The following is a 13,581-nucleotide window of genomic DNA, read 5'->3' as shown; positions in this document are numbered from 1 at the left end:
GAACGCGACGTGCCTCACCTCTCCCCGTCTGTGCTGTGATTGTTGTCACTTGCTCTCAGAAGATTGCCTCCGATCGGTCGTCGCACACCAAGCCTGTTGTTACATTCGGTCAATGCGCATCGACACCGCCGTCTCAAGAACTCTGCGACCTTACTCCCGACGACCCTTCGGACGCCAGTTTTGATCATTGTTTTAGCTCCCCTTCCACGTGTCCTCTCCGGGAGGCTGTGACCGGTAAGCTAAGGGGAGAAGAGCCACACAACACCGACCCCCCCCCCCTCCTCCTTCGGTGGGACGCTGTTAATGCCATCTCTTTCGCCACACACCCGCTGGCCCGGTCCGTCTGATGTGCCGCGAGGCGCTGCACTCTCGCTCATCTACTGGATTTGTGCTCCAGCCTGGTCCGGGAGCTCATAAAGCAACCTTCGCTAGATGCACAATTAAATAATGCAACGTGCAATCATAACCGCAATGATAATCTGAACTAGTAACGAATTGGCATGTTTTGTTTACGTGACAACCCTGACTGAGTGGCTGTGTCGGGTGGTGGCGGATTTATCGACGTTTATATTTACGCGATCTAACCCAACAACCTCTGTTGTGAATAACTGGAACACTGAAACCGACACCAAATCCCCCCTGGCTCCGCGTTCTGGCAAACATTCTGCTCCTGACATTGGAATTCGGCTGCCGAACACATTTGCTGCCATTGCGCGAGAATAGAATGGAATCATCGGCATCCGCTGTGTGGACTGGACGCACGTGGCATGGCCCAGCACGTGTCGTGAGCAAAGTCACCGAGTGGCCTCTCGCCGTAGTTGACCCGACGATTCGCCCGCCTGCCCGCCCAGCTGGGTTTGATCTTCGGCACAGTGACCGGTGGGGTGGGGGGGGCCTTGCTCAGCCGGTTCCGAGGGGCTGTGTGGCAGCGAACCTGTAGGTGGCGGGGATGACGCAAACGACCCGATCTGCACGCGCTTTGGAAGACGGACGACGACTCACAACGTCGCTCACCAGGCCGAGCGTCGGTCTGACAACGCCAACGCCGCCGTTCTGCAAATGATGAAGCTGCTCCGACGACCCGGCTCGCTCGATGTAAATTCACACGACGCTAAATAAATAATAATGATGATGGTTTCTCACCGAGTATAATAAAGTGTATTAAATACCCAGTATAACCCCACCCCCTCCCCATCTCCAACCCTAAACGTTGCATATAATTGTTATATTCTTGTAAATGGTATCAGAATGCTCCGGAGTTAAATGCCACCGTCGAGGTCTGCTGGCCACGACGAGAGGGCTTCAGGAGAGAGCTCGTGTCGTTTCGCTGTTCCTCCGTTCAAGGAGCGTAGACCGCATCATTTCAATTACGACTCCCGGGCTCATATTTAAGCACAGCGCTACATCATGATCGGTCTTACTGAGAATCGAACCCTGCAGGGCGCTGTGGTATCCATCTCAAACAATGGCCCACCATATCCACATGTATATTTACACACGCAACAATGTGAACTCCTACTCAAATGTCAATTAAGGCGGTGCCCCCGTCATATTCACAAGCTCTGAGGCAGTGGTGGAAATTCCACATTTGTATGACGGGGGGCGAGTCCATCCTATGCATAGGTCAACCGGGCGCCGCGGTGGCGAGATGCCAGCTAGGTAGGAGGTCGTGGGTTCGATCCCGACCCTGACGCCTGCTGTATATTTGGAGTCTGCGTGTTTCTCTCATCATCACGGTGGCTAGGATATGTTAACTACCTCGCCTGGTGTACAGGAGGTCTTGGGTTCGATCCCGACCCTGACGCCTGCTGTATATTTGGAGTCTGCGTGTTTCTCTCATCATCACGGTGGCTAGGATATGTTAACTACCTCGCCTGGTGTACAGGAGGTCTTGGGTTCGATCCCGACCCTGACGCCTGCTGTATATTTGGAGTCTGCGTGTCTCTCTCATCATCACGGTGGCTAGGAGATGTTAACTACCTCGCCTGGTGTACAGGAGGTCGTGGGTTCGATCCCGACCCTGACGCCTGCTGTATATTTGGAGTCTGCGTGTCTCTCTCATCATCACGGTGGCGAGGAGATGTTAACTACCTCGCCTGGTGTACAGGAGGTTGTGAGCTCGATCCCGACCCTGACGCCTGCTTCTGTATATTTGGAGTCTGCGTGTCTCTCTCATAATCACGGTGGCTAGGAGATGTTAACTACCTCGCCTGGTGTACAGGAGGTTGTGAGCTCGATCCCGACCCTGACGCCTGCTGCTGTATATTTGGAGTCTGCGTGTCTCTCTCCCCGTGGCCGCGTGGATTTTGTCTCCGGGTCCTCCGGTTTTTCCCTCCACATTTACAAACATGCGTTTAGGGTATTTGGCTGCTTTACATTTCCACGTAATAAGCCACTTTGTTGAGCTATCATTTGTGGCCAGGGCGCTTCTGAAATAAGAGCTGTATAGCTCAGTGGGCTTTACTTGGTAAAAAATAAATATATTTTAACCGCTGTTGACTTTCCCACAAAGTCTTTGTCCCTCCCTGCCTGCCTACAGGTTACCTGTGTGGTCGCGTGTGTGAGCGCAGTAGCGCAGTAGTGGAGCGGTGAGCGCACTGCGCAAATGAAACCCGGCCCACACGAGTATTATTCCCGCTCATGGCAAACACTGGTGACGATAATCTACAGCGGTCCTGGGCCTCCCCTCGGTCGACTCAGCCTCAATTACGCACCGAGTACGATGTGTTAAACAAAACAAACAAAAAAAACACATCGCCACGAGGGAGACAAAGGCGGTCGGGCGTGACGCTGGCCATCCCACTCCCGCCTCGTGTTGCCGTGCCTGCAGCCGTCACAAGGTGCTGCTCGCTAACAGCGCTTGCGCCCGACAGCCTGTTACAGGCTCCACTCGGGAGAGATCATTGTCTTTGTTTCTTGCATCACCTCCTCACTCGGAGCGACGTGGTCGGTTACGCCCTAAACTCGGTCACGGGGTGGGTGGTGGTGGGGGGGTCGGCTCAGGATTCCAAAGTTCAGCCAGCTAGCAGCAACAGCGTCAGCAGCCTCGATCGAGTGATGTCGACACACTTGCTTCGGACTTTGTCAAAACAATGCCAGTTGCCGTCAGGCGGGCCGGCGTAGACGGCTGAGTGTGGGATGCACGCACGCGCAGGGCTGTCATGACAGAAGGGGTCTAAAGCCAAGAATTTCGGAAGCGCCTCCCGTTCACCTTGCCGCAAGACGTCTCACGCTGCAGGCAGGTGACTGGCGGTCGCTCGCATTCCAAGAGTCCGTGCGGCCGACGCACCGTGAAGCGTGCCGAGAGTTGCACCGCGTTAGATCTCCACCATACCGTCATCGTCGTCATTCACGGTCATGGGTATCAGCAAAGAGCTGCAGCGGGACGACGCCAAGGTCGGCGGCAAGGGCTTTAAGAAGCTGTTCTCGCTGCGCCGAGCCAAGAAGGGTAGAGAGAAGCAGCGAGAGGAGCAGGCGCAGGTGGAGGAGCAGGTGGAGGAGGAGGAGGGGGAGGAGGAGGAGAGTGGATCTCGAGGGCTCGAGAACAGCGCATTCGCTCCGCGGGACCGTGAGCTCGGGGGAGACGCGGGGCAGCCCGGCTGGCAGGCGGTCTGGGCTGACGGCTTCCACGGGCAGGGCACCCCCGGGGGTGCTCGGGCCAGGCTGGGCAACATCGCCGCGCTGCCCGACAGGTACGAGCAGCTGGTGACGAACGAGGAGAAGGAGGAGAGGAGGCGGATGAAGAAAGAGAAGCACAAGAAGTACAGGAAGGTCTGTGTGTGCCTGTGCGTCTCGTTTGTCGGTCTGTGATGACGACCTGATGGGGAGCGGTAGTGCGGCGGGGAGCGCCCTGCGCTACCGAGCCGCCGACACCAAGTGGCGATTATCTGTACCGGGCCAGGGCATTGCCTAGGTCGACTCAGCCTCAAAATGAGTATCTGGTGCGTTGTGTAAAAGCATTTCCACGAGGGAGACAAAGATGGCCCGGCTTGGTGCTGGCCCCTTCGTGTGCCGTGCCCGGCTGTCTTAGGTGCTGCTTGCAGGAGTCTGTTCAAGGTTATTCGGGGGATCTTAGTCTTGTATTCCGATGCCCTCTCTCTCTCACGTTGATCTACATTCACTTATTCATGATTTTAAGGCTTAATCCTGACGTATTCACGTGAGAATTTGAGTTCACAAGCCGTGGGTCTTTTTCTCTCTCTAACAATGAACGATGGTGAGTTCAATCTTCTCTTTAAAAGTGTTAGTTCATAACGTATTTACGCTTCAGGGTATGGTACTGATATATACATCTACCGTATTGTCTGGAGTAAAAGACGCATCGGAAAGTAAGACGTGCGGATCCCACACAAATGCTTTGTTTGCTTTAAGATAAATTTATCTGAAAAAGTTGGTCTTATAAATCGGAGAATACGACACTACTTAGTTCAACTCGGGTAAGACGGCATGCTCATTTCGCAACAACACGTTCATGCTATTTTGAGAACATCCCAGAAGTAATGGTGCGAATTAAAGATAACAGCAGGCAGGGATTCAAATGATCTGTGCACGAATACGTGACGGTGACAATGCAGACGTGATACCGTGCACCGCAGCGTAACACGAGTCTACACGTGCAATGCTACTTACGAGACAAACAAAAAAAGACGAAGATCCTCCGTGTAGCCTTGAAAAGACCTGGGGCGAGTGCTGTTCGCGAGCACCCTATTAAGTAAGGCGGGAACAGCACACGAGGTTGTGGGTGGATGTGACCATCACCACGCTCGGCTGTCTTTGTTATCCCCGACGGTGATGTCTACACGACGCACCAGGTGCACTCGTTTAAGGCCGAGTGGACCTCGAGGAGGCCCAGCACCGGTTCAATTATTCGTCACTGGTGATGGCTCGTAAGGTGCGGAATCAAACTCGGGCGTCTAGGTCCGCAACGCAGTGCCCTCACCACTACACCACCACGACACCACCTAAACACAAAAAAAACATTGTACATGCACAGAAGTGACTTTCAACATCACGAGGAACCTTACTACGCCGTGCGAGTTGTGTGTGGGGGTTATCTTGACCATACTTCACCATGCTGGTCAGTACGGGGTGTTGTACTCTACGATATGGAAGCATAGTCGAGTACAACCGTGGGATGCTGCTGCACTGTTGTCTGGTTTTGTAGAGCATAGGCACACAGCCTATGACACCTTTTGAGTAAGCATTGTGATCACCCATCTGAAAAACTATCCAGATGCATGGCCGCTTCACTTCCGTGATCTTATGAAATCGACGCATTGTATTCCGCAGTGGCGAGATGTTAACTCCCTCGTCTGGTATGCAGGAGGTCGTATGATCCCGACCCTGACGCCTGCTGTTGTATATTTGAAGTTTGCAGGATCTCCACGTGGGCACGTGAATTTTTCTCCGAGTACCCCGCTTGTTCCCGCCACATTTATTAAACTTGCGTTTAGAATATTTGGCTGATATACATTTCCACGTGATAAGCCACTTTATTGATCTATATTTCGTGCCCAGGTCAGCTACATAGCTCAGTGGGCCTTACTTGGTAAATTAAAAAAAATATATAGTTTATTTAGTGTTTAAATAGTTTAATCTTAGGGTGCGATGATGCTACGTTGTTCGATCCCCGGTTAGACAATTTGCGAGGGATGCATCAAATTTGGCACATTTGGGCCATGACGCCGTGGGTGGACGATGACCCAAACAACCGCCGTGTACCCCACTCTTCGCAGAACGTGGGCCGGGCCCTGCGGCGTGGCTGGACCTACTTCGTCACGGGCCTCACCTCGGCCACCAATTTCTACGTCTCTCCGTGGGCGGCCGCCTCCGTCATAAGGACGTCCCGCTAGTGGCCTGCGACCTCCACCCACCCACCCACCTCAACCGGACGTCGCCTTCACTTCCATTGCTCCAACGGTCAACGATCCACTTGCGGGCAGTTGGGGTGAGCGTCCGACACCGGAGGAGGATTACTGAAGGGGCGTCAGTGGCTCACTCCTGCGAGAAGTTCCATAATCAGCCCGCGTCTTTGCCAAAGCATTGAAATGTGTTTTACAGAATGCAATGAATTGATGAAAAAAAAATCACCGCAGCTTTGTTTTTTCACCCTGCCATTCGCATGCAAGGGTGGCACACATCTTAGCTCAAAACGATGATTAATGAACGCTTAAAATGTTGTGGCAGAGGAAGGTGAGGTTAACGCTCGTGTCCGAGTACTGGGCCAGGCCTGGTCAGATTCTGCGGTTGAGTGTGGACGGGCACTTGGTTTCTAGTGTGCGGTGAGTTGCGTGGTCTCAGCCCGTTCTCCAATGCACAAAACACTGTACAGTATTTCGTCTTTCGCTTAATTTGGTTTAACATTTCTGTGTTTTGCTAAAGCGCACAAATAAAACACTGTGCTGTGTATGAGATGAAGGGGGTGAGTGGTGGCGCAGTGGTTGTGTCGCACTGCAATACGACGATGAACCCAGCAAGTTCGAGTTTGATTCCCGGCTGGGGTGCTACATACCATACTATGGGTATAGCTGTGGCTTAAACAGCACCGCACAGACTAAAAACGAATACATTTTTATTTTTTTCTTTCATACGTAGGCTTTCACGACGGACACTACGATTTATCATTAGTTTCTTTTGGGTTAGGTCGTAGTGAAGAAATGTGTCGTAAAATCTTCCTCCTCCCCAGCGCAGCCGATTCATAAAAAGTGTCACGTGAATGGAACGTGGCAAATTAATGTACCGTTTAGCACCACACTGGTTTGTGTTGCTGCAGCAGCAGTGAATGTGCAACGTTTGAGTCATGTGACACTTGCATTAATTGTCCGCGTCGGGTGGAGGAGGTTTTGTTTTTTTACGACACGAATTTTTACACCGCCTAAACCAAAAGAAGCCAGTTGTGTTCGCAAGCGAGAATGATTATACGCGTGGAAAATGTGTGTTGGGACAATGCGACCAGTCGGATTGGGGCTCTCCGTGAGAGATGCTGACGATAGCGCAAGGGCTGAAAGCATCCGCCGTGGGCATCAATCATCAGCGATGAGGATGACACCAGATAGACACAGACACTGGCACAAACAAAGATACTCCGTGTGCCTGTAACAGACTAGTGGGGCAAGGGCTTTGAGCGAGCACCTATGAAGGCCGGCACGGCACACGAGGGGGTGGGTGGCCAACACCACGCCCGGCCGCCTTTGTCTCCCCAGTGGTGATGTTTAAACGCCATACACAAAGTACTTATTTGAGGCCGAGCCGACCTAGAGGAGGCCCAGGACCGACTCAGATCATCGTCACCGGCGTTGGCCGTGAGCGGGAATCGAACTCGGTTCGTCGGGTTCGTAGTGCAGCGCGCTAACCAATACACTACCGCTCCTCCACTGGCACACACACACACATACACGTGTATGCAGGTATACACATCGACAGACAAAATAACTAGTGATGTACCCATCTGTTGTAATCACGAAGACCGAACTTCCGAATACTTTACTTGCTAAGGCAACGCCGACTAACGTAACAATGGCACTTGTAGCTGTCGTTTAACCACACAGACCATGTCCGCCGTGCACGTTTAAATTCACGACGCCAATTTCGCCTGGATGGCGGAATAAGTTGTTTCAGGTGACACGGGAAGAGGTAACAGGTGGAGCCACCGCGAGAAGGGGTTACCGTCTCCCATGCAATCCAAACTACGGACCGTGCAGTAAACCCACTGCGGTCTGCCCCCCTTGAACCGAGGAGGAACAGCAAAAACGACACAAACTCTCTCCCGAAGCTCTCTCGCCGTGGCCAGCAGCAGACCTTGACAATGGCATTTAGCTCCTGAGCATATCGCTCTCATTATATGCAATGATAGAATGCATACGGATATAGAGCAAGAGACACATGGGGTCTCTTCTTTCACACTAGAAATATCGGTAGTTTAAAAAAAATGACTTAATCGTGACAATGACATACTAACTAAAAGCTAACACCCATTGCATCTTTGTCTTTTTTAACCCTTGTTAATGCACTGCTGGATGGCTACGCCACTCCATGTTAAGCACACATTTCACCCCGAAACATTTCATTCATATCAGCAGCGCGAAGTAAAGCGAAGCAGAATTTGGCAGAATTGAAGTTGTTTTTGTTCTTACTTGATTTCACAAACTAATTTAGAAAATATAGGGTTTTTTTAAAACTCTTATTTGTCTACTACTGTCATGGGATCTCCTTTGCCAGTACCAAAAATTGATAATAGGTTTTCCCCTTTATTTCCCCTTTTTTTCGTACGCCTTTTGGCATCCTCTGGTCTAACACCATTTAAGACGAGGCTCAAAAGAAAGCTGTCTCTGGTGTAGACGAATCAGCTTCAAGGACAATGCATATATTATCAGAGTATGTTTTTTTGGTTGCATTCTGACCACAAGTATTGTGGTTAATACAGACATGATTCCTTGTAAAAGGTTTCAGTTTGGTGTTGTAACATCTTAACACCTGTTTTGTTGCCATAAAAAAAGGGGAAACACCTATTATCGTCTACTATTGTGTTGTAAAATCAGTCTCGGTTACAGGCAGTTGGTAAAAGTTCTACGCATTCAATTGTGAGCCACTTTACACAGAACTAAACATTGCCTATTATATATTTTTTATTTTTTTTATTTTTAAGGCAGTGTTATTGATGAATGTGTTGATATTTCTGTGTATCACTGAGGCAGAGCCAGCCGCCTACTATGAATAGAATATGCATTTCAATGGACATATTACATGATGATGAATGCCATGTATCTTCCCTGTGTACATCATTTGATTGCAAATTATAATGCGTCTGGAGAAGTGAAACACACTATAACCGTAAAAAAAAACGTTGTGAACACCGTTTTTTTTCTCACTAATTACATCTTCACCTTGTTTGCACACTCGCTCCCGTTCACCTTGCGTTTGCAGCCGTGGTTGTCTATGCGAGCGTTGTGTACCCCCACACTCGTGTCCGTGGGCCTTATCTGGTAGAATAAAGAATAAAAAAAGTGTCTTCCAATGCACCACCTCCGCCCCCTTCGTCGTTCACTTTGTCCACCAACTAAAGCGGTGGTGGCCAACCGGCGTCTCTCGAGCCGCCTTCTACCGGCTCGTTGATGCCTACACGTGGCACTGTCGAAGGCGGGGGGGGGGCATGACGTCGAAAGCACGATCACAGCAGCAAAAGAGTCATGAATTAAGGTTGCGTGACATGATGTAATATTATATACACACTCGGCTCAACACGTAGGCTTTCGCGACCAATATTGCCCAAAAGAGGTTTCTTTTTGGATTAGATCGCTTCAATATAAAATGTGTCGTTAAAGCCTCCACCGCCCGACGGGCTTAACGACGCATTTTACATTTACGCAATGTAACCCCAAAAAAACCTCTATTATACACACTAGGCTCTTTGCAGAACTCATGGCTCTTGGTCCGTTACAGGTTGACAGGGTACAATGATGGCTCTTGGGCATACAATCTCTCCAACGAGTTTAAGTGAGCAAAAAAACACCTTTTTTAATTGTATGTCCTTATTCATCGCAGCTCCTGGTTGTGACATTCTTCCAAAGACGCTGGTCGTATAACCATCAACCGCATCAAAAACATCAACAGACCGATGCCCACGTCTCCTTCACGAATGGAGCATTGAAGACACGAGGCACTTATGGCCATGCGACCCAAACTATGGACCGTACGGTAAACCACGGTACCTGTTTGCCCTTCCCCCCGGCACCTCCGATTAGCGCGGTTGGCTACGTACGGTGCGCAAGAAGTTCGACATACACACATAGTCTGCAAAACCACAGAAACTCTCTCCTGAATCCCTCCAGTCGTGGCTAGCAGACCTCGACATTCCGTTCCTGAACATTTGTTTTACCATACGCAAGAATAGAACACGAATGGATAACATAACGCACGTGAAAGTTAATTATTTTCAGAGCGTAAAAAGAAAAATCAAAGCAGAACATTAACATTTTGACATTTTATTTCTTTATTAATTATATTCTTTTACAAACACTGCATAATCGCACTACTTTTATGTTTTTGCATTCCTTAAAAAAAGTTAAATTAGAACAAAAACTTCAAAAGCCACAGGATCTCGTGTATATTCATATAATCTTTTAATTAAACTTTATAGGTCCCTGATTTTTCTTCTAAAAACAAACACACTATAGCCTCTGCAGTAAAAACCCGTGGGCACATAAAAAATAAGGAATTGAAAAAATACACTAGACATTCAGCTGTGTGTTAGGAGCCGAGTAGCAAGTCGTTTTTCAAGTTATTAAACAGCCATCGTGCACAAATTAAGACAAAGTAAAACGTGATATATTCATGTACCGGTTATTGTTCTGCAACGATGTATTAACATCCATAATAGAGGTTTTTTGGGTTAGATCGCGTAAATATATAAATGTGTCATTAAACCCGCCACCACCCGACACAGCCAACGAGTAAGGTTTGTCACGGAAACAGAACGTGGCCAATTCGTCACTAGTACAGCACTAACCGGTGTGTTGGAGAGCCAAGCCACGACATTTACAATCTGAGTACGACGTTTCGCCAGTAATTACAACTAGCTTCATCAGGCGACAGCCAGATTTGTGGAGAACTCCACCCGTTTCGTTCCTTACATAGAGGGGGCGTAGATGTGGTGACCACGCTTGTGCGCTCTTGGGCCACTTGGGGGGGGGAGATTACTGAGTCAACATACATGATGCATGTGCATTATGCGAGCCCTTTGAACTTGTCCTTCCTGTCTGTTGTGTATTAAAATAGCCGTACCAACGGTATTCCCTACTGAAGTAAGCTGTCCTTTGTAGGCATGCAGGACAAGTTCAAAGGGCTCGCATAATGCACGTTGTTGCCTCTATATAAGGAATGAAACAGGTGGACTTATCCACAAACCTGGCTGTCGCCTGATGAAGCTAGTTGTAATTACTGGCGAAACGTCGTACTCAGATTGTAAATGTTGTGGCTTGGCTTTCCAACACACCGGTGTGCTGTACTAGTGACGCATTGGCATGTTCTGTTTACGTGAACAACCCTTACTAGTTGGCTGTGTCGGGTGGTGGTGGGTTTTAACGACACATTTATATATTTACGCAATCTAAACAAAACAAAAAACTCTATTATGAATATTGGTCGCGAAAGCCTACATGTTAAACATGTATTTACATAGTCTTAGCTCTTTCGGTAAAGTCACGTTGAAGGGAAACAATAAAATAATAAAATATATATAACAATAAAAATTCTCACGACGTTTCGACCATAACACAAACGGTCGTCATCAGGTGTGTCGGTTTGCATTAAATAAATAAAAAAACCGACACAGCTGATGACGACCGTTTGTGTTATGGTCGAAACGTCGTGAGAATTTTTATTGTTTCATATATATATATATTATTATTTTATTGTTTCCCTTCAACGTGACTTTACCGAAAGAGCTAAGAATATGAATAACTGCAGTCACGAAAGCTTTAAATCAAAATGTATTTACATGTTACGCAAACGTTTTAAAAGTCATATTTAAATTAAATGACTGTAAAATTGGGGAACAAATGGAATTGAGACTGAGAGCCTAATTCATGTGCTGCCAAGAAGGCACTTTTTACCAATATTTGCTGGAAAATAACCAAACTGCCACGATTTCCTGGCAATTAATTTTTCTGTGGAACGTTGGTGGAAGCTGCTGCAATCCAGAACATGAAGGAGGCCCTTGAAGCGTTAAGCAAAATGGGGTTTGATCACAGAATGAACATTTTCTATTAAAATTTCAGTTATGCTAATCACAAGGTTAGGATTAGTGTAAATGCAATAAGACAAAATGTATACAGTGGGATTGTACACGGATCATTTAAATGTAATAAAGAAGTTGCGGAAAAGGGGGTAAACAATTCAAGTCAGTGGCGGCTGCTTTAATATCGTTCATCTCTGTGAAAATGAATAGATGTGGGTGAAAACAGAACAAATTTTGTAAACTTCCACTGTATAGTGGCAAACCAAGTAAATTGGCAATGTGTTTTTACCGACTCATCTCTAAAATTGGGACGATTAGTCACTTAAGTCGATTAACCCAACTGCTTTATTTTGTGTGAATACTCAAGACCTCTTTAAAATGGCGGCTGCCCAAACAAAACAGCCTGCCATGCGGAAGGTAGGAAACCCCCTATAAGCCACACCCAACTTGATGGGGCTCTCATTAAGCCCCGCCCACATCACCTCCCGTCCAGCGGCACCACGTGGTGGCAGCAGACGTGAGACTTTTTTATCCCACTATGTTTGTGTTGTCCGATTCGTCGAGTAATCGGGCAGATAATTGGTAGAGTTATTAATTACTCACACAACTGGATATCCCAATGATAACGAAAATACCCTCACACATATTTAGCAAGTACAATGTTAGTATGAGCTCTCAATAATTGTATACATCAATCTAGAACAGGTTAGGTTTACAAATTATGGCGCAATTATGTAAAAAATATGGTCTTAACCTTTGCAGGGCTGCATTGTTCAAAGGATAATGAAGTGGCCATTTTGTTTTTTACCAGCCAGAGACCACAGGCAAGCGACTCCATTTTTAAATGCGCAAGTCTCCAAGTGACATTGGCCAAAATTCAAACTCACATTGCTACACACAGTGACTGGAAACCCAGTCTCTTGGACTGAGCCAGTGATTTTGAAATCTGTTGGCGTTTCGATGTGCATGAAGATCACCCCTGATGACACAACCGCATACTATGTCCGAACACTTTAATCTCAGCTTCCAATGTCACTCGTGGTCCCTTTGTAAGCAGTGCTTTCTTTTGTGGTCACGAAGCGCTCTGGAAACAATAGAAAGCCAATAGAAGCGTGGGGACGGGAAGTTACGCTGCATGTCAGATGACGGCTTAAAACAATAAACGGTGTATCAAACAGCACTGAGGCAGTGTCGACTTCCTAGCAGCCGGACCAACAACCCCACTACCCTCAAACTTTTAGGCTCGTTTTATGTAAATGTATTTTGTAGCATAGCAACTCCTTCGTCAAACGCATCATCACTTTGTTGTTTATCTCGCGCCTCCCATGAAGAACATCGAGGTCCCGAGACATCTTTTACCTCGGTGGCATTTGAAAGTACGAATTGAATACATTTTCGACGGAGGACCTCTGTGGAGTTGGGAGCCCCGAGTCTTGGCTATTTGCACCATTCAGGACAGCAATGGGATCAGTTTCGTTTACCTAAATTTCCAAACTCTATCAACTGCAAATCGCATATCATTAGACGTCTGTAAGATCTCATTTGTAAGAAATACCTTTCAGTTTCTGTGTCGAGAGATACGAAAGGGGGCATATTATCCGCTTTTCGAATGTGTTATTTATATTCTTCACAAGGATGCTAAATTATTATTTCGTGTTATATCTTCACAAGCATTAATTACACTTTTGCTAACACTTACAATAATGTGCACAGTATACACTTACGACCCGGTCCAAGCATGTAGTCAGATAGTGTAATTATACTTTCATGTTGAAAATCCACATATTCACTATATCATGTAACTATTACAGTTGCTGCAGTTTACCAATTAAGACCTTTGCATTTCT

The 13,581-nt window shown here is 47.6% G+C and overlaps 1 protein-coding gene across 2 annotated transcripts; it reads left to right on the top strand.

Annotated features, from left to right (window-relative positions):
* Positions 1-2,558: 2,558 nt before the first annotated feature.
* On the top strand, positions 2,559-9,020 carry LOC116947170 (uncharacterized). 2 transcript variants are annotated; one of them, XM_032962626.2, is made up of 2 exons: positions 2,559-3,692; positions 5,736-5,857. In XM_032962626.2, exons 1-2 carry the CDS (start codon positions 3,358-3,360, stop codon positions 5,836-5,838), a joined length of 438 nt encoding a protein of 145 aa, XP_032818517.2. In that variant the 5' UTR covers positions 2,559-3,357; the 3' UTR covers positions 5,839-5,857. The 2 variants fall into 2 exon arrangements, with proteins under 2 accessions (XP_032818517.2, XP_032818516.2); XM_032962625.2 differs by having other exon boundaries at positions 2,599-3,771; positions 5,736-9,020.
* Positions 9,021-13,581: the final 4,561 nt, after the last annotated feature.

Source organism: Petromyzon marinus, chromosome 29, assembly GCF_048934315.1.
Source record: "Petromyzon marinus isolate PM22_M1 ecotype Great Lakes invasive population chromosome 29, UKy_Petmar_22M1.pri1.0, whole genome shotgun sequence".
NCBI lineage: Eukaryota > Metazoa > Chordata > Hyperoartia > Petromyzontiformes > Petromyzontidae > Petromyzon > Petromyzon marinus.
The sequence above is the reverse complement of the archived record's forward strand: the minus strand, read 5'-3'. Positions and strand labels throughout refer to the sequence as shown.